The sequence below is a fragment of the Labeo rohita genome, chromosome 7 (assembly GCF_022985175.1).
Source record: "Labeo rohita strain BAU-BD-2019 chromosome 7, IGBB_LRoh.1.0, whole genome shotgun sequence".
NCBI classification, from domain to species: domain Eukaryota; kingdom Metazoa; phylum Chordata; class Actinopteri; order Cypriniformes; family Cyprinidae; genus Labeo; species Labeo rohita.
This window is the reverse complement of record NC_066875.1, coordinates 10,800,825-10,827,884: the sequence shown is the minus strand read 5'-3', so window position 1 is coordinate 10,827,884 and position 27,060 is coordinate 10,800,825. Positions and strand designations below refer to the sequence as shown.

General features: G+C 36.1%; 2 protein-coding genes across 2 annotated transcripts in view; one reads left to right on the top strand and one right to left on the bottom strand.

Moving 5' to 3' along the window:
• LOC127168555 (uncharacterized) overlaps positions 1–27,060 on the top strand; it is a 280,503-nt gene that overhangs the window by 12,389 nt on the left and 241,054 nt on the right. The gene's annotated exons all lie outside the window — the stretch shown is intronic.
• The window catches only part of piezo1 (piezo-type mechanosensitive ion channel component 1), a 119,484-nt gene that overhangs the window by 36,016 nt on the left and 56,408 nt on the right, over positions 1–27,060 (bottom strand). Inside the window, exons 4-15 of the mRNA XM_051115327.1 lie at positions 26,623–26,665; positions 25,960–26,113; positions 13,113–13,317; positions 11,783–11,996; positions 7,175–7,349; positions 6,681–6,788; positions 6,193–6,283; positions 5,996–6,090; positions 3,306–3,566; positions 1,181–1,286; positions 374–555; positions 138–286 (exon numbers count right to left, since the gene is read on the bottom strand). Of these exons, the coding sequence (XP_050971284.1) occupies positions 138–286; positions 374–555; positions 1,181–1,286; positions 3,306–3,566; positions 5,996–6,090; positions 6,193–6,283; positions 6,681–6,788; positions 7,175–7,349; positions 11,783–11,996; positions 13,113–13,317; positions 25,960–26,113; positions 26,623–26,665 (1,783 nt within the window). The remainder of the gene's footprint in view (positions 1–137; positions 287–373; positions 556–1,180; positions 1,287–3,305; positions 3,567–5,995; positions 6,091–6,192; positions 6,284–6,680; positions 6,789–7,174; positions 7,350–11,782; positions 11,997–13,112; positions 13,318–25,959; positions 26,114–26,622; positions 26,666–27,060) is intronic.

Below are 27,060 nucleotides of genomic sequence, written 5' to 3'. Positions count from 1 at the left end.
CTTTTGGAGCTTAAAGGTCCCACAAACACTTATTTTTATTGTGTTGAAAAGAACGTTCAGATAAACTTCTCCTTTTGTGTTACACAGACATCATCTGTTTCACACTTGTAAAGTAAATAGTAAACCAAGGGACATACTGCTCTTTATCGAATCCAGTGAAGTTGGCCCAGTACTGTGGAAAGTCCTCAAACTGAAAGGTGTAGATAGCAATGAGCACCACCATGGTGTAAGCCACCACCGTCCACCAGAAGACCTTTAGCAACCTCCTCCAGAGAGAGTAGTACACCTAAGGACAAAGAGGTTTTTCAGTCAGTTTTAAGACTAAATTTAGTGGAGAACATCTCATACTGTATGTGGGCTGGTAAAAGTGTACCTGATACAGGCACAGGCAGAGCAGAAATAGCAGCATGTAGACGATCTTGTAGGCTACAATTTTTCCTGCGAAGCTGACCATGATGAACATGCCTCCACACACGTAGATCCAGTACTTTGCATACAGACTCATCACCATTCCACCCAACACCTTCAAAATCGACTCATTTCGACCTGTGCTCTCTGAAAGACAGAAAAAAGTACTCTTCAACTTCCCTATCTGTGGTGAATTTCTTCAACATCAACCTCAAATGTTCAACCACTAGGAATTAAATACACTGCTGAACGAGCAACTATTGGCTTTTAATTTTCTTAGGCTCCTAAAAAGTATTTTATAGTTCCTCAGATGACTTGAAATATAACGAATGGATCATGTGGGCTAATTTTATAGTAGTTACATGATGATTTTTTTGTCGTCACAGCTCAGCTGTGTCAGTTTCTTGTTTCTTACTTTTAGTGGAAAAGAACAGCTTAATTACAAATTGTCTCTTTGATTTCTACAGACATGTATGAGTCTTACAGGTTTGGATTAATATGAGCATGAATACATGACAAAATTATTATTTTTTGTGTGTAAACTAGCCCTTTTTTAAAATAAATAAATAAATACAACGTCCAGTGTGAGAAAAAGATGGGAAAAATAGATGAGGTGGAGCAGAGGGAATTATGAATACTTAAATAATGATAATTACTGGACAGTTATTAATGATTTAATTTCCTTAATTCCAAATGAATCAGAAATCTAAATGGCTTTGTGGTTAGCACTCTTGTTCCAGACACAAGAACAGATCCTGGTGATCTTGCTCACCTCCAGTGGTGACCTCCTGCAATGGTGCAGTCATTCTCTTCTTCCTGCTGAACATATCCTTTACCGACTGTCTCAGCAAAAGCCAAAATGTCAATGTGAACAGCAGCTGGGGATAAAGGGTAAAAGAGTAAAGCAATATGTACACTTTCATCACAGTGTATTATGTAACATCACAAGAATTATGACTGATCATGTGGTGTACGTTTGGTTGGATTGTGTAAAGGCACTGCAAGTGAGTACATGTTTTCCTATCTACATTTCTCAGAATCTTCAAGGTTTATTACTGCCATCTGTATCCCAATGGATAAAGCCAAATAGAAATCTGAATTTTATACAGAAAATGGAAATGGTTTTCCCAACTCTGTTCCTGGAGGCACACCAACAATACACTTTCTACCTTTTCTGACAGATCCATTTCAGGTCTTGAAGTCTCCACTAACAAGCTTATGAGTTGAATCAGGTGTGTCTGAGTAGGAACATTTTGTAAATATGTACTGTTTGTGCTTCCAGGAACAATTTTAGCAAACACTGTCATCAAGGAACATCCTAGGTTCAAAACAAGTCAAGCTTGACAGCATTTGTGGCGCAATGTTGATCATCCACAAAAAATTATTTCAACTTCTCCCTTGTCTTCTTAGATGAAAATGAAAAAAAAAAAAAGCGTGAGGCACTTAGAATGGAAATGAATGGGGACAATTTTTTGAATGCAGAAATGTGAAGCTTACGATTTGATCTGTTAAAAGTTGCATATTATTTGAGATAAAAACTTGTTCTCATCAGTTTTACAGTCATTTGAGGGTTTTAGGTATTGATTAGGTAGTATTGCAAAAGTGTATACAACTTTACACAGAAAAGGTTAATGAGCGATGAAAATCATGTTAAACTCTTATTGTTTATGTCTTGTGGCTATACCACTGAACCAGTGAAAATTTTATATATTGGGCCCATTCACTTCCACTGTAAGTGCCTCACTGTAACCCTTCTTTAATAATAAAGATTAATTAACAGTGATCAATGATTTCATTTTTTCTGAATGAATCTGAAGTGAATACTATGCCAGAGTGTCCTATTTTAGCGATCTAAGCACAGGGTCTAAAGCGCACGGCGCAGGTGCACTTAGGGCGTTTTCAAATCCACTTTTGCTATTTTAAGGACGAGTAAAACGGTCGGCGCATGGGGGCATGGTCAAAAAGGGTTGTCCCTATTCTCTTACTGAGTCATGGGTGTGTTTTGGGCGTAACACACCTCTTACTGAGCCTCATCTCCCATTCCCTTTAAGAGCCAGTTGTGCTCACGCCATGGCGGATTCGATATTTACACAGTGGAATTTGGTAGAACAAAGGCTGATCGCTTCTCCAGAGAGCAGGATTGACGCCAAAGAGGGCATTCACGGGCCAAGCTCCCTCAAATGAGTTACTGTGCACCCCCTTTCCATCCTCTCCCCTCCTTGCTGAACGTGATCATTTTCAAAAGTGAAAGTGAAACCAAAAAAACAGCTTGCATAAGAAAGTCCATTATGACATGTAGCCATTTTTATATTTATGTACACAATAATAATCTTTTACATTGTAATCCTGCTATTTTTAATATTTGGCATGTTTGCGTGCTGTTGTGTGTCCCTGTGTGTGCAATAAGCAGAGTGTATGCGCATTGTGTACCTGCCTATAGGCACATATTACTAATGCTCTCTTTAAATAACAAAAAAAAATATTGCGCCTGGCCTAGAGCTAACGTTAATGTGGTAGATGTGAGTTTGAGTCTGGTCTGTGTTGTCCATTTCTCTGTCGTTCTATAGTCATTTTAGAGTTAGCAAAATTGTATACAACTTGTATTGTTTATGTCTTGTGGCTATACTATTGAAGCAGTGCAAACTTTATTGTTTACGTATAGGCCCCATTCACTTCCACTGTAAGTTCCTCACTGTGATTTTTTTAATTATTATTATTCAAAGGAAGGAGGGCCAAATCAAACTTACTTTTCATGGTAATCAACATGCTGTAGAAGTGCTAGATTGAGCTAACAGAATGTTTTATTTAAATATCAACTTTTTATTTTTCAGTATCAACTAATATTACACCATAATGGCAGTCATACAAAAAAATTGCCACAGCTTCACTGTCCTCACCATAGCTCCCAACCGCAAACAGGGGTACTGTGCTCGGTCCAAACCCAGCTGGTGCAGGCTCATGGTGCCAATGTGCTGGGGAAGTTCCGTTTCTAGGTCCATGGCCCACACATACTGCAGGCAGCAAAGAGCCAAACCATACAGCAGGATGAAGGGAGAGCAAAGAGTGGCACAGCGTTGACGTGCCCGCAGCATCCAGATCACACACGACCACAGCAGCAGCACAAATGTCAGCCAACTATGGTATGTTATACTCCACACCTGCAGGGGGCAAGAATACAAATAACAGTCATCAAATACATATTCTTGAAGATTGTTTTGATATAAAAAGGAATGGAAATAGGACTTAGGACTTGGGGCTTGGATGCCCAGTGTCTGTTTGGTCAGGTAAAACGCGTCCAAAAAAATCCTACTATAGAGTGCAGCAGGGATGACATCTTTTGTAGTCCAAAACCCAGAAATCACTTTAGGTTCCAATGTTTTGAAGTGAAAGGATCATTCGAATATGTTTTTGTCTAAATGCTTGAAATAATGAATGCAATGGTTAAAACAAGCTGAAGATATTTTTGTGATTTTATAAAGGTTTTACTTGTCTGTTTACTAACATGTGGCTAAATGGGACTACAGAAGTTGTCAGGGACATTAAATGTCATCTTGCCAAATAGGAAATGTACTCACAAGTCCACTTTTACTCAAGCTTTTGCAAACTATTCTAATTTAAACTTTCAGGGAAAATGTTTTTTTTTTTTTTTTTTTAATAAAGATTGTAAGAGTTGTCAGACGCTTTGCGATGGTAACATTAGTCATGTGACAGTGGTGAAATCTGTTTATGACAATCTATGTTTAGCTTTTTACTTAAGGCAATTGAATTTAGCCTTCACAATTCAAGCTGTGTTCATTTTTAAACATGATCATGCTGAACAAAACATGCAATCAGAAACTTTTAAGTCATAGAGCTTAATTTTTCAAAGGAACCAAGGTGATATTACAGTTTTATACAAAAGTGTGGGAACCCTTTGCAGAATCTGTGAAAATGTGAAGAATTTTAACAAAACAAGAGAGATCATACAAAATGCATGTTATTTTTTATTTACTACTGTCCTGAGTAAGATATTTTACATAAAAGATATTTACATATAGTCCACAAGACAAAAAAATAGCTAAAATTATTCAAATAACCCCCTGCAAAAGTTTGGAAACCCTTGGTTCTTAATACTGTGTGTGGTTACCTGGATGATCTACAACTGTTGTTTGTTTTGTGATGGTTGTTTATGAGTCCCTTGTTTGTTCTGAACAGTTAAACTGAGCACTTTTCTTCAGAAAAATCCTCCAGGTTCTACAAATTCTTCAGTTTTCCAGCATCTTTTGCATATTTGAACTCTTTCCAGCAGTGACTGTATGATTTTGAAATCCATCTTTTCACACTGAGGACAACTGAGGGACTTAAACACAACTATTAAAAAAAAAAGGTTCAAACATTCATGATGCATTAAGACCTGGGGGTGAAAACTTTTTGAATTTGAAGTTCAAGGTAAACTGTACTTAATTTGTCTTCTGGGAAACATGCAAGTATCTTCTGTTGCTTCTGAAGAGCAGTACTAAATGGAAAAAAATGATATTTCAACAAAATAAGAAAAATTTAGACATCTTCATTCTGTTCAAAAGTTTTCACTCCTCGGCTCTTAATGCATCATGCTTCCTTCTAAAGCATCCATGAATGTTTGAACCTTTTGTAATAGTTGCGTTTGAGTCCCTCAGTTGTCCTCAGTGTGAAATGATGGATCTCAAAATCATACAGTCACTGCTGGAAAGGGCTGAAATATGCAAAAGATGCTGGAAAACTGAAGAATCTGCAGGACCTGGAGGATTGTTCTGAAGAAAGGTGCTCAGTTTAACTGTTCAGAACAAACAAAGGACTCATGAACAACCATCACAAAACAAAAAACAGTTGTAGATCATCCAGGTAACCACACACAGTATTAAGAACCAAGGGTTCCCAAACTTTTGCAGGGGGTTATTCGAATAATTTCAGCTATTTTTTGTGTTGTGAAGTATATAAACATCTTTTATTTAAAATATATTTCTCAGGACAGTACTACATAAAAAATAACATGCATTTTGTATGATCCTACTATTTTGTTAAAATTATTCACGTTCACAGATTCTGCAAAGGGTTCACAAACTTTTGCATAAAACTGTAACTTCAGGGTTGGTTAACTGTAACTTTTCATTGTGTATTTTAGGGCTGTCAATTAATCGCGATTAATCGCATACAAAATTGAAGTTTGAGTTTGTCTTGTGTACTGTGTGTAATTATAATGTATATATACATACAAACACATTCATGTATATATTTAAGAAATATTTATGTATTTATTATAATTTTTATATAATTTATATTATATATAAACATAAATATTTTATACATAAATAACATTTATCTTAAATATATACATTAATTTGTGTGTATTTATATATACATAATAATTACACACAGTACACACACATTTATTAGGCAAACTCAAACTTTTATTTTGCATGTGATTAATTGGTGACAGCCCTACTGTATTTTTAATTTAAGCAAAAAACAAAAAAAAAATTCTGTGTCATTATGCAGGTGTAAATTATTGTTCAACAATGAATCAGCACAAAGGTTTACATCTATAGATAGAAAAGAATATTTGTTTTACCATCATGGCAATGAGGGCACAAATGTAACTTTGCTGCAAGATCATTCGTCCCACCAGACGAAGAGGATTATCAGCTGCAGCCTCTCCACTGGGCCCTGCACAAAAAAAAAAAAAAGAAACACAAACTGAGAAACATATACTTAAATATGAACTTGTATCTTCTGTAAGTGTAAATGTGCCAATGTACATTGCCCTACCTATATCATGCTGGCTTGAACCATTGGTCACAGGTTCTTTAGAGATTTGTGATTCAGACAGAGCTGACTCTCCTGTAGTGAGAAGCGTTTGCTAAACCAGACAAACCAAAAAAACACAGTGGTTTCATACAAGGGCCAACACTTATTTTGACAAGTAATTAATCTGATTTTTATTCCTTCAATTAAGGACATTAGTTAGGACATTAGGTTTTGTGAAATAAAAATGCTAAAATATAAATAACCTTGTTTACATGCACACAAATACATATTATCTGCTTAAAAAAATAATAATGTAATGATCATTATTAACACTGATTTTTACTGGCCATTTGTCATTTCACCCCTATTTCACACATTAGATAAAAATTTTAAATTAGTTTGACCTTAGATTGACAGGTCAGTACAAGTTGTGTGTTTTGTGTTTTGTGTTGTACGTAGGAAGAATCATAGGCGGAGTTTGTGAAGAACCAGAGTGATTCAAGTTTTACCTTAGTGTCATCATCTTCATTACTATGTCTCCTCGCCTCCCATGGCCTGAGCTCCACTTCCTCTCCAGCCTCGCCCTGTGTTGCTTTAACTGTTCCACCCTCATCGGTCTCCACAAACAGAAAGACATCACATCAGTTAAAATATGAATCACCAACTAACTCAAACTCCATTATTGTACACAAACAATGAGTCAAATATTATTCAGTTGCTTACAAGGGTACAAACGTAATGTGTGGTTAACCTTGATTACTGTGCATTCTATTCAAAGAGATTTCGAAAGAACAGTTCAGCCAAAAAGTCATTAAATGAACCGCTTAAGATATACTGGAATATAATGTTCCTTTTTAAGCTAGACATCCACAGGTTGGAAAACAGCATGAATGTTTTGCTCATTCACACACAGTGAGCAACTTATGGTAAAGTTGGCAGAACTGTAATTTTTGGGGCAAATTATCCCTTTAACTGCACAAAATGAATGAGTGTGTGAAAGCACCTTGTCTGTGTGGGCAAGACCGTAACTGCTGATTTTCAGCACAATAGTCACAGAGATGTACAAGAGGAGAAGAATGCCAGGATTGACGTACACCGGCCAGTCATGCTGTGTGTTGAGGATGACGTCAAACGAAGAACAGTTTCCAGGCTTTATTATATCCTTCAGGCCAAATAGTCTGGAGTGAAAAAAGAAAACATTCAAACTTTTGATATTCCATTTTCTGAAGAAAACTTGAGTGGAAAACATGCACCCTTGCAAACCAGCTACTATCTACCTGAATGGGGACATAACTAAATCTTAAATACTTAACATTTTAAATAAGCAACAAAATCTAATATGAACTGCCCCATAAATGTTTCTTATAGCGTTAAAAATATGTTTCTTTAATTTGAGTGATCCGTCTTCATATGTGACCGTGGACCGCAAAACCAGTAATAAGGGTATGGTTTGTTAGGATAGGATAATATTTGGCTGAGATACAACTATTTGAATATATGGAATCTGAGGGTGCAAAAAAATCGAAATATTGAGAAAATCACCTTTAAAGCTGTCCAAATGCAGTTCTTAATAATGCCTATTACTTATAAAAATTATATTTTGATATATTTACAGTAGGTATTTTACAAAATATCTTCATAAAACATGATCTTTACTCAATTTCCTAATGATTTTTGGCATTAAAAAAATCAATAATTTTGACCCATACAATGTCTTTTTTGCTACTGCTACAAATATAACCCAGCGACTTAAGACTTTGTGGTCCAGGGTCACATATACTGTATGCATTTTAAGGCTACATTAATCTGGATACATTTGAAAACAGAGTTCTGTCCACTAGTGTTTTCAAGTGTTTTCCAAAAGTTTCTTATCCACACTGAAATGTCAGAAAATGTTAAATACACCTTACTGCACACATGTAAAACCTCATAAAAGCTCACTGAGATGATATAGACGGAACAGACATAATAAGTTTTCACAAAACTCTTCTGGCAGGAGGATTTTATTTCTGGAAATATCTCATCATTCACTGACGCATCCATAAAGGATTATATCACTTCCAGAACAAAAATTTACAGATAACTTACTCACCCCCTTATCATCCAAGATGTTCATGTCTTTCTTTCTTCAGTCATAAAGAAATTACGTTTTTTTGAGGAAAACATTTCTGGAATTATCTCCATATAGTGGACTTCCATAGTACCTGTGAGTTTGAACTTCCAAAATGCAGTTTAAAAGCAGCTTCAAAGGGCTCTAAACGATCCCAGCCGAGAAAGAACGGTCTGATCTAGCGAAACGATTGGTTATTTTCTAAAAAAAAAAAAAAAAAAAAAAAATTTAAAGTAGAATTTATACACTTTTTAACCACAAATGCTCATCTTGTCTAGCTCTGAGATGCACATGCATACTCTGTGCACTTCGGTTCAAGACAGTTAGGGTCCGTCCCACACCACAGTTTTACCTTATTTTGTAAAGGGCATTTCATCATCTTTGCATGTTCACTTTGTAAACACTGGGTCGGTACTTCTGCAACGAAGTAGGATGATTTTGCAGTTGGAGGAGAAAATGAGATGTGAGTTTTTAGACATACCTTAACTGTGTTGAACCGGAGTGCACAAAGTACGCATGAGCATGGCAGAGCTAGACAAGACGATCATTTGAGGTTAAAAAGTATATAAATTGTAATATTTTTTTAGAAAATAATTGATCATTTCGCTAGATAAGACCCTTATTCCTCGGATCGTTTAGAGACCTTTGAAGCTGCATTTAAACTGCATTTGAAAGATCAAACTTGTGAGCACCACAGAAGTCCACTATATGGAGATAATTAATTAAATTTTTCCTCAAAAACCATTATTTCTTTACAACTGAGGAACAGAAAAACATGAACATCTTGGATGACAATGAGGTGAGTAAATTATCAGCAAACGTTTGTTCTGGAAGTGAACTAATCCTTTAAAAGCAGCTGCCCTCACGTTTTGCCACAGGACAGCAATTATGAGCAAATTTTCTGTCATCTTTTTAAGACTGTATGAAGAGTGTACAAACTAAATATCTTTAGCAAGAGTGTGAAAGTGAATAGCACATAACAGGCACATTTACTGGTATAAGCATAGATGTCTATTGGTACAATATGCATCATTGTTTTCAAAAGTGTCAGTTTTCATAGTGCACACTACAAGGCGAAAAGAATGTTTTCAAATATATCCACGTTTTCAAAAAACTCTGTTTTCCTTGACAAAAACGTTGTCTCGGTGTGGACGGAAAGCCAAAAGGGAGAGAAAAATATGTGTTTTCAAACAATAACGTTTTAGTGTGAACATGGCCTAGGTAAAACACTTGAAATAATTATGATTTTTGAAAGTCTTTTGCCGACCAAAACTGCATTTAGTTGATTAAAAACAGTAAAAACTGCAATATTGTAAAATATGATTACAATTTAAAAGAATAGTTTTTTTTATTTTAAAATGTAATTTATTCCTGTGATGGTAAAACTGAATTTTACTCTATTACTCCTGTTTCAGTATCATATCATTCAAATATGCTGATTTGGTGCTCAAGAAATATTTCTTCTCATTATCCATGTTGAAATCAATTGCACTGCTTAATATGTTTGTGTAAACCTACAATTCAAAAGTTTGGGATAAGATTTTATATATATAAAAAAAAAAAGCCTTTATTCAGCAAGGACGCATTCAATTGATGAAACGATATTTATAATGTTACTAAATACTTATATCTCAAAAATTAAGAAGCAAAAACTGTGAGAATAATATGAACACTGATAATAATACGAACCATTATGAATAACTGAGCATCAAATCAGCATATTAGAATGATTTCTGAAGGATCATGTGACAAAGAAGACCAGAGAAATGCTGCTGAAAAATTTCGCATTGGCATCAGAGAAATATACATTTTTAAATATATAAAAATAGAAAACAGTTCTTTTAAATTATTATGTTTCACAATATTACTGTTTTGACTATATTTTCATTACGCAAATGCTTTTTCCGTGAGGAAGAGAGACAGTTATTTCAAAAACATAAAAAAAAAATCGTAATTATTTCAAACATTTGACCTGTAGTTTAATCTTTCATTTGGAAGTCCTTCTTAAAAGGGATTTTTCACCAGGTATATTGTCCACCAAATTAAAAGTATATAGGGTGAGCTAGGCTTAGGTGTGCTCAATTTTAAGTATGTATAATAGAAATAGTGATGCTTACCTTTGCACAAACCACTAATAATCTTAATATGACGGCAGTGTGCATGAGACATTTTGTAAATGACACGTTTAGGACAATGATGTATAGCAGAATTTAGTTTTATCTCACTGACAGCTGTGACAGTTATCTGCAACAGCACAGAGGTCAGTAGAGATTTATGTGTCAGGAAAAATGCACAGAGCTGGCAACCTCACCAAGCTGGGTTTTACGACCAGTAAGTGTGGGCGTCACTCTCTAGACACATATCTAAGGCTTGAGTCTCAGTGTTGCTTTTCAGTGGGTTATGCAAGGCTGGCATGATACACCACCTTCACCTCCCCAGCCCGAGGCTCTATTTTAGTTCAGCAATGACTCTCGCATTCATATCACACCCTGCTTTAAAACCTCATGTAATGAACACCATAGTAGAGTAAGTTGGGGTAAGAAACTTAAAATCCTATTTGGAATGCAAGTAATGATACTGTTATATGAACAGTAACTTTTATAAGATTACTGAGGTAAGATAAACATTAACTAGTTAAGTTACTGATTTAACTGGTTTAGTACTTTGATGACACTTTAAAAAAAGATTAAAAAGATTAAAAGATTAAAAGATTAATTTTACATTTTGTGCTATGACAACTAAATTTAATGTTTTTAATTAAAAATGTGTTTATATGTTTCCCTTAATAACACATTTGCTGATGTATCATCACCATTCGGTACATGCTAAACTTATATTTAAATATGTTAAAATTTAAAAGTAAATATTTTTAAGAGGGGAATCTTCTTGCATCTTACCCTACTGTTTGAAGCACACTCGAGAGCAATGTAGGTCCGATGTTATATGAATGTGGTCATTTTAGTGTACCATGGTACAAATGAAAGTACCAATTAGGTATTAAAAATTTTATGCCATCATAATGCCACCACAGTACCTTCTTGGTGGCACTACCAATAATGGTCACTGTGATTTCGCCAAGTAGAACATGTTACCGAATCAGCATTCTTTTGCTGGTCCTGGAACAAGATTCCTGTCAAGAAAACAATGTCCTAACCTCAGCTCTAACCATTAACTGGATGGCGCCAATCCCAGCCTTTTGCTTAATCCTAACTCAAACCATACTGTTTGATAGCAATGTTGTCCCAGAACCAACAAAGATGTTGATCCAGAAAATGGTGACAATGTTGTCCTACTTCTAAAAATCACGGTAACCAGCCTCATTGGTTTACAGGAATGTTGCTCCAGGACAAATAAGGATGTTGAACTAGGTACGCATACTACTTGAACAAGAGCAAATCAGAGCAGTTTTCCAATAACCACTTGGTGAAAATGATGCTATGAAATTACAGACTAAATGTGCAGTACAGTGAATATGAAAGGGAGAGTAATAAACAACATTACCTGGCCCACAGGCCCACTGGGGAGAACATGTCTTGCGCGAATGAGCTCTGATACAGGTAAAGACACACCAGGTGTCCTCCTGTGAAGAAGGCCACCATAACGCACAATGCATTAAATCCCAGATGGCTGATGGGAAAGTGGCAAGCCCACCATGTGCACACTCCAATAAACAGAATGAAGTAGAAGGCAGAGAATGCAGAGGGTAAAGTGATTCCTGGAAAGAAAAAATACATGAATTGAAAGGCAATTCGCATACACTTAGAAAACATTACAGAAGTCCACTTCCAGAACAAACATTATATATAAGGTACTCACCCCCTTGTCATCTAAGATATTCATGTCTTTCTTTTATCACTCGTAAAGAAATTATGTTTTTTGAGGAAAACATTTCAGGATTTTTGTCCATATAATGGACTGATATGATGCCCTGAGTTTGAACTTGCAAAATGCAGTTTAAATGAGGCTTCAAACGATCCCAAATGCGGTTGTAAACGATCCCAGCCGAGGATGAAGGGTCTTATCTAGCGAAACGATTGGTTATTTTCATAAAAATAATACAATTTATATATTTTTTAGTCTCAAACACTCGCCTTGTCTTGCTCTGCCTGAACTCTGTGTATTCTGGCTCAAGACAGTTGGGGTATGTCGAAAAACTCCAATTGTATTTTCTCCCTCAACTTCAAAAATCATTTCAAAATCATCCCACATCGCTGCAGAAGTACTGACCCAGTCTATGCAAAGTGAACATGCAAAGAAGATCAAACACCCTTAACAAAAAAGGTAAAACAGTAATGGGATGGGATGATTGTGAAGTTGGGGGAGAACATGAGATGGGTGTTTTTCGACATACCCTAACTGCCATGAACCGGAAAAAAGTTCAGGGAGAGTAAGACAAGATGAGCGTTTGACATTAAAAAAAAAGTATATAAATTGTACTATTTTTATGAAAATAACAGATCATTTCGATAAATAAGACCCATCTTCCTCGGCTGGGATCGTTTACAAAAGCATTTGGGATTGTTTGAAGCCGCATTTAAACTACATTTTGGAAGTTAAAACTCGGGGCACCATAGAAGTCTGAAATGTTTTCTTCAAAAAACAATTTCTTTACGACTGAAAGACATGAACATCTTGGATGACAAGGGGGTGAGTACATTATCTGTAAATCTTTGTTCTGGAAGTGGACTTCTCCTTTAAAGCACAAAACATTTTCTACACAATTTTTTCTACCTTCGAAATCTTGATATCACCTAATGTTGTGCTCTGAAATGCATCAAAACACAATTCAGAATATAAAACGTATATAAGTTCTGTTCTCTGATTCTCTCACCAGCTAGTGCTAGTAGTGTAACAGCCAGGATGCGGCCCATGTTCCTGAGGAAGCGCTGTGCCGTGGCACGCAGACGGGCAGCTAACTGTGCCGCCCCACTGCTTGAGTAAGGACTTTGCTCATCTTCTACCTCACTACAGGATAACATTCCCTCATCTTCTGCTTCTGCGTCATCATCATCTTCATCATCTTCTGTTTCATCGTCCTAAAAAGAAGAGAACCGAGACATGAGAAAAACTTAACTCTACTTTCTACTTGTTTTCATTCATCCTTGAGAATGATCGAAGTTCTACTGAAAAGACATGTGATATTGGTTAGCTGGTGTCCCAAACTGTAAAGCCAAGACTGAGGATGGCAGCCTTTGAAAGCACTGTAAAAACAAATGTACTTTTGGAGGTAAACTGAGAAACAGATACAGTAAGAGACTGAGGTATGTTTTTAGAAAGTGATAAATGTGAACAAAACATCAAAAAGGTGAAGGAAGTTTTTTTAGGCATGTACGCTTGTATGCACATGTGCGAGTGTGTTACTCTTGGCTCCTCAGGGTCATAGCAATCATATCTGGCCAGGCCTGCAGAGCCAGACAGGCATGTTTGCATCATAAGGTGTTTTTGGACACTGTTCAAACCAGTGACCTCGTGCAGTCAAAGAAGTCTATAATACCTGGAGAAAGAAAGGGCATTTTCAGAAGATATTTTGAAGAATGTTGGTAAGCAAACAGTTGCTGATAGCCATTTTCACAATGTTCCAAAGCTTGACAAAACTGTATGCAAGTCACATGGTGAGTAAAACTGTCCTCTCACTGGTCAAAGTGAAATATCGTCAAATATCAAGATGGATTTACAAGTAAGCTCTGCAGACTTCATCTGTCATCAGTCACACATGATTTAACAAACATCTACGAGTCTTCATTCCTGCTATATATATATGTTTATATGTATATACATACCCTCTACAAACCCTCTACAGCATAGCAACGGAAAGTTTTTCTGATTGCAACCAATTAAACTGTTTGAAAAGTATCAAAGAACAGTCCAATAAGGTGTGGGAGTGACTATCAAGCACCATTTAAACAGGACATCCTGTTCTGACACTGGTCAAAGGAGCACATGGTGTGAGAAGGCGGCAAGATTATTTACTTTAGTAATCTTATTCAAAATGACATGAACTGTACATACAAAATATGTGTGTGTGTATGAAGGTGTAAAGAAGACTTTTGTCAGGTTTTATGTTTTTTTTTTTTTTTTAATGTTGCATGTTCAGAAATTTAGTTTTTCTTTTCGTTGCCTCAGGGCAACGTTGTGCAATAAGGGATAAGGAAACAGGGGACCACAGCTCCCACTGACATCGCAGTGCATACTGTACAGGCAAGAAATGTGTGACAGAAAGGGAAGATGCAATGTTCCTGGGTGCACAGGAATGCCCAAAGTGATGTGCAAAATTGTAAGATGCACCTCTGTTTCACAGCAGGGAAGAAGTGCTTCTTGAAGTTTAACATGAGTAAAATCTCATTCCATGAAATAAATGATGAGACACAATACACTACATGAGGCCTGGGGAACTTCGGTCCTGGAGGGCCACTGTCCTGCAGAGTTGGCTTTAACCCCAATCAAACGCATCAGTACCACCAACCAATGAATGTATTTTAAGATCATTAGAAAGCTACAGGCAGGTGTGATTTTGTATTGCTGTCTGAACATTGTCCTATGACATGTAAACCAGCTAGCCAAACCTTGATCCCTTTGTTAGCATCATGGGGTACCCTTGGAAAAAACATAAGAAACCAAAACACACACACAAACACACACAGTTTTCAAACTGGTAATCTGGTATAATATCAGCCCCTCATTGCATCATTGAAAATTTTGGATTCTTTCATGTATGTGAGATAAGTTTTCAAACATCCACCTGTTCTTGCTGGCATATACACTTCTACTAGAATAAACTTCTGAAATAAACTTTGCGTCTTACAACAAAGCAAAGAAAAAGCTATTAATGTGTAAATAACAGTGTGTGTATTCAATCGGTTACTGAACTGAAGGGATAAAATATGGTGCAACAGCATCAGAAGACACAAGACTATCACTGTCTGCTATAAGGACATCAAAAGAAAGCCTGTTCACCCCAAGGACGATAACTAAAACTATAAACTTTAAATAAATATTTTAATTCCAAAAGTATAGTGCAGTCCACACAACATTTGTAGTGATAACAACACAAAGGAACAATTCTTTTTTCAGCTGATGAACAATAGTAACATTGGCAGCCAATCAGAAACCACCAACTTTAAAGAATAACTGTCAAAGGATATCAAAATGTTTTAACACATTATTAACACTCTGGTAAAAATACATCAGTAGTACATTGATTCAAATGTTTTACTTATTTTTTTGTCTTGAAAAAGGTGTTGCAAACAAGTGGCCAACTGGAACAATAGAGATTGTTGTAGACATTAAACATTGTGACGAAAAGTGACTCATCTACTCAATCTACTTTTACCGCATCTTTGGGCCTCATTTATCAATCTAATGTAGAAACGAGCGCAGATCCGTGTGCACAAATCAGCTTACAACAGAGTTCATGTGTGATTCATGAAACATACATACACCACCAATCCCGTCGTACGAATGATCGTACGATGATAAATATGGCGGCTGAAAACAATCGTCATTTAAATATCACGCCCCTAAAAACACCCCAAATTTTTGGCTGGTTTATGCTGGTCCTTTGCTGGTTTACCTGGTCAAGGACCAGCATAAACCAGCTAAGAACCAGCATAGACCAGCAAAGGACCAGCTTAAACCAGCACCAAAGCATACCTAACCAGCATCCCAGCATCAAAACATAGCTACCAGCATATGCGTTTTTTTTTTTTTTTACCAGGGACCCTAAAAGAACAAAAAAGCTTTGTTTGTCGACCAGGAAAATAATCTAAATCAACAAAATGCTGTCATTATACAATTCTCCGAAATTCTCTTTGCTGCACGCAAACTCAAAAACCTGACGTGAGACTTGATCGTAGCCACCGCTCACGTCCATATTGATAAATTTTGAAGTTTTGCGTACAAACGACAATATGCCCAATTTTCTGTCGTACATTCGTGTCATAAATGAGGCCCATTGTGTTTAAAGCATACTCTTGCAAAGTATTATAACTTTCCAAGATTCCAAATTTTAAATAAAGACCAAGAGTTGGTGGAAACTTGACACTAAAGTTACGTGAAGTTAGTTTGTTTATAGCCTAACTTTAGCTTTTTACTTGTGGAGATTGTATTTGAAAAGCTGTTCAAAATCATCTCTAACAAAACATGCAAGTACCATAAACTTTTGTTGGTCACAGAGCTAATTTTCTGCAATCAAGAGTCATTGGAAAAATCCTATAGGGAAATCAGGGCGATGCTAATTTCAGGGTTTGCCTACAAAATTAAATTATCCCTTCTTCTACACTCTATAGTTAACGTTCTTGGGGCGAACCAGACTTTATAACACATGAAACAGTTTTTAATGGAACTAGTCCAACATACATTCATTTTAGAATGTATGCATTTCCATAGTCTCAACTGTTCTAATAAATACTGAAGTGGCAAGAGTTTTGAGAAAGTTGCATAAAGTCAGCCAGTCAGATTTTAGCTTGTCATATTGGTCAGACTTTCCATAGGTATTCTGTTTAAGGCTGAGATCTGGCCACAAGACCGCCCATAAACACTGAGGACCAGACATTATTCCAAACATCAGAAGTCTCACTGTGCAGAACTAACTTTGTTTTCCTTTTTAGTCCATCTGTTCCTTTTGTTAATCTCTTGACCCTAAATATGAAACCTGTTTTAGACTCTTTCAAGGGCACAGGAAGGTTGGATTCTTTCAATCTTTTCAAAGCTTTTCGGCTCAATGTTTTATCAGTGTTCAGTAGTGTCAGCGTCCTCCCTCATTCCACAGTCTCATGTGACTCTATTAACACCCTCTCCAACACTAAACACAGAGCCACGATGAGGTATCAGCTGCCCTCCATGTAACAAAACTTCAAGCCAATCTAAACTTAATTAGTGAGTTGGCCATACACTCTCTGAAAGAAATGTGCAAAATGTGTATTCTTGTTTTTACTCGTGTCTGAACAACAGACTAAACAGAAGAACTGGAGAATATTTCAAAGAACGCAGAGCCCTAGCACACCTACCTATTACATAATCACCACAGACCAATAGCAGTACAAACGTGTTTAACATCCAGAGAAAGCATTTCCAAAAATGTACTGTTGCAAGCCATTTCGAACTCCCTAATACAAAATCCAAATTAACTACATTTTGTCCTTATTTTGCAGTGGTGGACAAAGTACACAAATCAAAATATTACTCCAGTAAAAGTGAAAGTACTCCTTTTTCAATTTAACTCGAGTGAAAGTACAAAAATACTCAATTTTTTCACAGAATGTCACAGTTATATATGATATGAGAATAAGGCCTGAAGTTAGGAAGAACATTTTAAGGACATATAATTATATTTTCATAATGATTGTTTTCTTTCAAACCTTGCCTGTGGTGTAAAAAAGCCCCTGGCCAAATGCCCCCAGAGGACATCACTTCCCACTTTGATAATTACTGTAGTTACCATGTTCTCAACATCACAACCTTTCTTTTTCTCTCATGTAATCTATCTAGGTGGTTGAATAAATATATTTGGACTTTATATCTAAAAATTACCTCAACTTAGCACCAGCAAGCTAACAATATTTACTTATTTTCACTATGGTTATAAATAAACATTCCTATCTCTAATTAGTTGATCTACAAAATATAAACATTTATACTGTTGATAAACAATATAAAACAGACATCACATAGGGTTAAATGCATAGCATTTTAATAAAACTGCTAATGTTACAGCAGTTAAACATGCATGAGTTATTTTGTTTAATCAGTGTTATTTTAATGTTTCGTTTTTTGACCTAAAACATAGAAACACTGATGTTGATGTGTCTGCATTCAAGCATTTCAGTGGCGTTAAACAGATCACCTTTTACAGCAAATTCAGTTCACAAACAACTGACAGTTTTGTCCTAAATATGATTTCAGTTACAATAATTAATCCTAAAATTTGACATTAGTAACTTACTTTTCGCTTCAATCACGTGCGCGCTCACAAGACTCGCTCTAAATGGATCATTTGATTCTGTGAGTTGTCGACTCGAAAAGAGTTGCAATCAGATCATTCCAATTCGCGAATGAATCGTTTGGTGTGATTTGCGAACCGAATTAACAGGTTCATTGAAAATAATCAATTTGTTCATGAATCAGACACCGCTTCTGCGTCTTGGAGCACGTGATATATTATATTATAAGCAATAACAATGTTTTATGAAATGTAGTTGGTTAAAAAGTACGATATTATGCTTTGAAATGTAGTGAAGTTAAAGTTACTCAAAATAAAACTATTTCAGTGAATTACAGATACTTGAAAAATGTACTTAAGTAAAACTACTTCCTTACTGTCCACCACTGATATTTTGAAAAAAAAAACATCACACCATATCATTCTTTGATTTTGCTTGTATATCAGGGCCTACTACTATAAGTTACTACTCTAAGTAATGCTGGAAGACCAACTAAACCAGCAGGCCAACTACAAGAAACAAGCAGCTTCTTACTTTGGGTATATTATCAATACATCAAACAAGATTCAATGCCATGAACTCTGCATGCTTAAACAATGACTAGCTCGTCCTCTGGTGCACTCATTGTACCAGCCTGGAAAGCTATAAACAAAACACGGTTTCCTGATGGAAAAATGCCGGAAGTTGTGTGATGTTTAACGTTATGAAAATGCCTGCTGTGTTCAGAGTAGTTTTTTCCTTCTGTTTATTTTCCCTTTTTCCTTTCAGAACTTTCCACTCCAAGCACATATTGTTTACCTGAATGTTAAGAGAGTAAGTTTCATAACTGTTTTCATAAGCCACGTAACATGTCTAACAAGTCACATCATGACTAAGCATCTAGTGTGCATAGCTGAAATCAAACAGTAATACATGTAATTAAGAGCAAATTAACGCCTTCATGTTATTCAACAAACAATTTGTTTTTAGTGATTTCACTGACAATTCTATGATTGCATTAAAAGTCACATAAATGCAGATATACTGCATTTATTGTAATATAGTGTGGAAACTAGTGCATTGGTCTTTGTTGTAGCATTCCTTTTATCTTCAGTAAAACAGCGAGTGCAGAAACATGTATGAACACATTTCATCTGATTAAATTGGCATCAAACTCCAAGTGTTGGGCCATAACAAAGCCCATTCACTCAGTCCTTTACTGTGGGCCAATGCTTTGGAATGTATTGTAATTATGTTGTTGCTACACCAATTTACAAGGCAGGTGGATACTAGTTGGCTAAAATGCTACAATACACAAAAAATGTTGGCATGAAGCAGTTGTTATACTGGTCCAGAAGTCTTTTGGAAATCACAATAGTAATATTAAATATAGCCGAAAGCAGCAATTGCAGGGCCAAGCACAAAAGAGGCAGAATGAGGAGCTAAGCATGGCAAGGAGCAACAGACCAACTACAACAATGAGTAATTAAGCCATTTTAGGATGATATCAGTTGAAATGGCTGAAAAATCATAAATACAACAACTAATTATATAATTTAATGGCTTATCACTTTTGACCAATACGTGGTGCTGTTTTCAAATTGATGTGGCGTGCTCTGTGCGAGGTGACAATGACACACACAAAGTTTGGTGTCATTATGTCAAAGCTTTACAGAGATACAGCCTCAGAGTCATTTTGGCATCAAGCCTAAAATTTGTGGTGGCACTGTACGAAAACGGTTTTGTATATCGACACAAAATCCATCACTTTTTGTCAGCACAGTCTGAAGATGATTTGAGTCAAATTTGGTGAAAATCGAACCAACGGTCTAGGAGGAGTTCGAACAAGTAGGTTTTGCACATTAATCAAAATAGCGGAAAGGAAGTTCGGCCAACTATGGTATAATTGGTATGTATATTGTTGGCATGACACAAGGAATGTTTTGAGACCAGTTTTATCACAATAGGCTCAGCAATCAGAAGTTATTAGCATTTTTGGAAAATAGCTGACATGGGAAAACTGGATATGGTTCGACTCGGCATGATGCACCAAATCTAAAGAGACAAGTTTTATGATTTTTGGCCGAACCCTTGAAAAGTTGTAAGCAAAAAAAGCCATTTTTTATATCTCCTGACCACTAGGTGGCACTGCACCTAGTTGATATAACAACTAGGTGCAGTGCTTGATATAACACACACCAAGTTTGGTCTCAATATGCCAAACCGTTGTGGAGACATAGCCTCACATCCATTTTTGCGTGATTTTCATAGAAATCATTCATGCGTTATTCAAGAACGGTTTGACTAATCATCTTGAATTCCATATCTTTTTACCAGCATCGCCTGAAGATGGTCTGTGCCAAATTTGGTGAAAATCAGACAAACCGTCTAGGACGAGTTTAAAAAAATAGGTTTTACGAACTGTGAACAACAGAAAAAACGAAACCTTACAATTTTTAAATTTTGGTGTTCATTTGACACGGCTTGAGCCAAGGATTCAGAGAGAAAAAAAAATTCACTCTGTGCCTTACGGTTCAAAAGTTATTAGCATAAACATGAGTGAAATTTTGGACAAGTGGTGGCGCTAGAGAGTTTGAGACTCCAAATTTGCTATGGTTAATGTTGAGACTGTCCTCTATCAGTGTGCCAAATTTCACAACTTTCCCACAAGTGGTTCTATGGGCTGCCATAGACTCAAGAGCAGAAGAAAAAGAACGCTAATGGATACAATAGGTGTCATCAAACTTTCAGTGCATGGCCCCTAATAATAAGCCTCACTTAAGAACCATTGATCAATACTGATTAATTTTGGCAAATTCACTCACGTCACATTTCAAAGTTGTTTAGAAAGTTGTTTTAACATTCATCTATAATAGATGCATTGTATAATAGTTTTAGATGCATTATAAAACTTTTTATTGATGTTTGCTAAGGCCAGGCCGGTGAATAAAATGTACAGAACTAACAAACACCACTCACATTTTTTTTCAGAAAAATTATTAAAAGACTATTGCTGCCTTTAATTTTTTGTTACTTTGGTTTGTAACTTGAGTTTCTCACCACTTTTCAGAAAGGCAGCTTGACTATAGTTAAAGTGTATTACATCATGAGCTTGTAGCTTGGCAAGCTAAATTTTAAAGTAGCTCTAACAAAGTTGGCATAATCAAACTTAAACAGTTGCACTGCTGTGTTTTACTCATTCCTTTGCATTTGAGAGTAGAAAAGAGTCAGACAGTCAAGTAGAGTTCAGCTTTGAAGGTATCTGGAAATAATATTTATATAAGTGTTATATATAGTTTTGAAACAGTATCTACTGTTAGATTCCAGTAAAGCAGACACACATGCCTGGTTAAACACTTTGGGCCTCTATTGCTAATTGATCTTGTAAAGATCCTATTTTTCTATGCTGACACACAGCGAGTCAGCCAGTCAGTGTTTGTTGATGTTGTTGCCTTGGCAACAGCGGCAGGAAGTTGTCAGGCTGTAGGCAGCTGTACAGTGCTGGAATGGTGCAAAGAGTCAAATGGAGGAAAAAATGAAAAGAAACGCAAGAGCAAATATCTCATAAAACATCACAGGGTGGAGATCGAACAGAAGTCAACACAGAAGTCAGTATATGAAAAATATTTAAAGGGATTCAAACATTTTATGACATGGGGAAATGTAATTGTTAAAAATATGTTTCATTGTTACTATTTTCCACTTATGAAATGAGAAGTACTGTATCTGCTAAGAGTTTTATTCTTTCTGAAAGCAACAACTAAACATATTTTCTGTACATATTATTTACCTACAATATGTTTTTTTTTTTTTTTTTTAGATTTATTTTTAGCGCTTATGCCTTTATTATAATAGCACAGTATAAAGACAGGAAGCAAAGTGGGAGAGAGAGGGGGGCGGGGGATCTGTGTGTGTATACTGCTATGTGGTTGCTAGGTGTTTTGCCCTGCTTTCCGGCATATGAGCAATAGTAATTGTGATGCTGGGTTTTATTTGATTCTATCTGCTTCTATCTTTCTTCTTTTTAATTCTCATTGCTATGTTTGTGAGAGCTGCGCAAAGACTGACCATCATAATACAATGCAAAACAAAACTGCTTTGATTTTACTTGCCATGTGACCTTGTGGTTTTGACAGCATATATTTTAAAGAATGATTTTGCCATTGTATTTTACACATACATATGGGCAAAGACGAAAAAGGGTTTAAGCATAAAAACAACAAGTGTAATGCTACTTTAAATTGTTGCAGTTTTTCCAAAAAATAAATAAATAAATAAATAAAAATAAAAATAAATAAAACGTTTTCTGTTTAATTTAATTGCACTTTTGTTTTAGTTTTTCTGAGCTAAAAATAAATATCATTAATTTTTCCCTAATTTACAGAAGACACCCACTAAAATATCACTCAGTGTAACAATCTTGTCAGGCATATTTATAACAAAAATCATTTTATGACATATTAAAAGACAAATTACTTTAACCCCAAATACTAATTAGTTGTAATTCTACATTTTTAAAATTGCCCACTATCCTAGATTTTTCCCGTTTGTCAGTAAGACGTTTTTACTCATTTAAAACAATAAAATATTTATATGCTCCCTTATTCTTTTAAATATTTTAATACGTACAAGTCAGAATAAGCATGTTGTTTGAATTTTACATAAATGTTGTGTTACACTGAATGTAACACACAATGTAACATTATTTCAACCAATTTTTGACATTTTATTCTTCAAAAACGTATTTGAAACCTTAAAAGATTTTTACACTTTACTTTTAATGTGCTTTCTAGATACATAAAATCACTTTTGTAAATTTCTTTTGATGTGGACATCCTAAAATTTACTCATGGGACAAAAAAAGTCCCCAGGTTTCTCACACACACACTTGCATAATTTTCATTTCATTCATTTTTAATCCAACAAAGTAAAAGAGTCCCTGCAATAAATGTTTGTTTACAAGTGTACACAGTCCAAATAACTGAACACTTTTGCCTTAGCAGCATTAGTCTTACAAGGCATTTTTTTTACGCAATGTCTGGAGGATAAAACATACACTTAGACAGGAAGGTTCCATATGACCAACCACATTTTTACATGACATAAAGAGGCAGGTAATTCTCCAATTGATGATACCACAATAATCTGGTAGCATGGTGCACGTACACTTTGTGGTCACAATATACCTGCATCTAAAACTACTAAGTACAGATTATTTTATGGATATAAGACTCAGCAATAAAGCAGAAGTTGCAGTTGCAGTTGTTCCTGAGGATATCTCATTTGCTTGCCAAAGCTTCAGTTTAAAAGAAAGAAAGAAAGAAAGAAAGAAAGAAAGAGAAACCACAAACTCAGTGGTTAAATGAAATAAAATAAAATAAAATAAAATAAAATAAAATAAAATAAAATAAAATAAAATAAAATAAAATAAAATAAAATAGTTTTCCTCATGGGGACAAAAAAATGTTCCCAGGTCTCTCTTTCTCTCTCTCTCTCTGACACACTCACACACACATACTTGCATTACATAGTAATTTTCATTTCATTCATTTTCAATCCAACAAAGTAAAACAAAACAGTCCCTGCAATAAAAGTTTGTTTACAAGTGTACACACTGTCCAAATAAGTGAACACTATTTGGTACATATACTTATATGGAGGGCTAGCTCTGTACATCTGGGGGCCCTAAGCAGGATTATTTTGGGGCCCTGCCTTGCGGTGAATAGTGGAGTATTGCCATCGCAAACCAGCAACTGTATACAATCTAGCACATTTTACACATTTTGGGATGAGCGGGCAGGAAACGAGGCGAAGGCCATGTATATCAGTTTATCAGTTGCTAGGTTTCCATCCAAAGATTTTTTTTTTTTTTTTTGCGAAAACCCCCCTCCCCAACAATTTATATTTATTGCATCAAAATTTTGACCGATACAGCTGATGGGAATGCCATTTATCAGTAAAATTTCTCATGTGTTGACATAATCTTTTTCCGTTTAACTTTAGCGCATACATTATACATAGATACTTCAAATGTTACAAAAATCTGGTTGGAAACACTTTTTGTCAAGAAAAGGGGCTTTAACTCAAATAAATGTCACATCATGACAGAATTAGCCTATAGGCATGTCCGTGTTCGTGTTGCGCATGTTGCACCGTTTCCCAGTCCAAAAGCGCATAAATCATATTCATATTATTAAACTGGCAAGTTACCTTTCGAACATACATATCTTAATTTGATGTTCCTTTGGTAGGCTACGTTGCAAGTTAAAATTTATTCATTTTGTTCTGAAGATGTTGTTTTACGTGGATATTGGAACGAGAAGTACAACATTTTAAAGGGGTGCTGTTATGCTTTTTCACTTTTTGAATTTTAGTCAGTGTGTGGTGTGTATCTTTGGGCATAAGAAAGATCAACAAAGTTACAAATCTCAAAGTCCACTCCAAAGGGAGATATTTCGTTTTTAAAAAAATCTCTTTTCAAGAACTACAACGAACGGCTCCTTTGAACTACAACGTTTGTTGCTGTGATGTCACAACGCAGTCCATTAGAATATCATTAACGAGCTGCAGCGCGGCGGGTATAAACACAAGGATTGACTACAGTGGCCGCTTCACAGCAGTAACGCGCCGCAGACGTGTTTAGTACAGGGGGTTGAAATACATGCCAAAGCCACGATCTACTCTGGTTGCCGCATCGGAGCTGAAACATGTTGCAGACGTGTGCAGTGTGTGGTAAGAGATTTATTCATCATACAGTGTAGATAGCTTCACTTGTAATGCGAGTGTTTTTTTAAAATGTATAAACTTGCACTAGAATAGGCTAGGCTGATCAGTTACGACGTTTTTTGATAATGTTAGGCTGCTTTTAGCCTTACGCTGGAGCTGGTTTCGGGCAATGAAACTAAGTGTGTAAAATAATTAAATAAATTAGCATGATAATATCATGTATTGGCGAACTCAAAGGCTGAGGATAGGACTCAACACTACTGTACTGAACTAAGCAGCCGCTTAGTTCACTTATAGGGAGGGCCAGCTCTGTTTATATGGCACTTTTGGCTTGGCAGCATTAGTCTTGCAAGGCATTTCTACGTAATGTCTGGATATAACACACACTTAGACAGGAAGGTTTCATCTGACCAACTTATAAAATGACCAACTACATTTTTACATGACATAAAAAAGGCAGGTAATTCTCCAATCGATGATACCACAACAATCTGGTAGCATGATGCACATACACTTTGTGGTCACAATATACCTGCATCTAAAACTACTAAGTACAGATTATTTTATGGATATAAGACAGAACATGAGGATATCCCATTTGCTTGCCTAAGCTTCAGTGAAAAAGAAAGAAATATTAACCCCAAAAATTGGTGCCATTGCCATTTATGCAATTTATGTGTCTAGTTTATGTCTCTAAACCTTTTTGGGACCATTGTATCTTATGATATTTTTTAAAGATCATGCCCCTTGTTATATTATGAACAAGTCTGGCCCCTAAAGTGCTCATTGTATCAGCCTGGATGCATGCAAACAAAAATCTGTCTCCCGGCATAATGATAAAATCCCTGACTCACACAAGCTATGTAGCAGCCAGCAATCAGTAGATTACATCAGCACTAGCCGCTGCAGTAGGCCATGGGTGGGCTATGTGAGGCTCAGACTAAAGCAACACTACTTAACACAGTCTCATAGTAAGCTGCTCATATATAAACAAAACAGTAAATCAGAAGTAGGCCTGCTCTATGCTCAGCTCACCTCCTGTAGAAGTGAAGACATGTGAGGTATGGGCCCTTCCTCTCTCTTCTTCAACAGACGGCTACACAATATCAGGGTGATCAGAGAGATGATGAAGATGCCAAGATCTGGGGTCAGGAGCCACACCATGCTCCAAGGGTCTTCCAGCGGAAGCCTGCAGGAGAAACCGCAAACTTAGCATTTAAATGCTATATCAGAGCAATATGGTGTTACACAGATCAGAAAATATCGCCTTTCAGTCTTTTCCTGAATTTAAAAAACAATATAAATCAAAATAAAATAAAAATAATAAACCACACAGCATATCTCAACTTTTTGATATCTTGCGCAAAATGTAAACTATGTTATCGCACAGCTCAGGCAGTAAGTCATGCTAAATGGAATAGGCCACAAAGATACAATATTACAAACATTAACACGCTTTTTTTCTGTAAAGCTGCTTTGAAAAAAAAAGGGGGATAACAGGGTTGCATGAAAAATATAGTTGTTTTATTAGGTCAAATATTTTCTTGGCAATAAGAAAATTCACATTTAATCAATCAAACAGTGTAGAGAGTATATGGCCTTGCTGTTCTCTTACTGTTCCTTAAACTTTGCTATCTAGCTCTGATCATTTTCATGCCTCACTTATACATGCTCTCATTCTTTACATTCTCTACATACCTGGACACTCCAACATGTCTTGATAGAGTCTCCCATGAGCTGCCTACAGAGAGAGTAAGAGAGAAAGTTTGAATACTCAGGATAAAATGAGTCAGAGTATGGTCCAAGCACTGGACATTGTGAAGTAGCTCATAAAGACGAGCCGACCACAAGTGCTCTTGAAACGTGACCGAAACATTTTCATGCCACCGAACCCTCCTTTGGCAGAGTCAGCCAAAGGCTACAAGCCCTTGAAGTCTTTGCAGTCAGCTTGGCGACTCCTTAAAGATGCCTGGGACTCAGGAATGATGCATCTTGCATTGGTCTTTCAGGACAATTGGGGAAGGTAAACAAAATGTCCAAACCTCAAATAAGGGGGGCTAATAATTTTGCTTCTCGATAGGATTACAGTACATATCATGTGATTTGTGACTCTGGCAACAAGTCGCACAAGGTCCC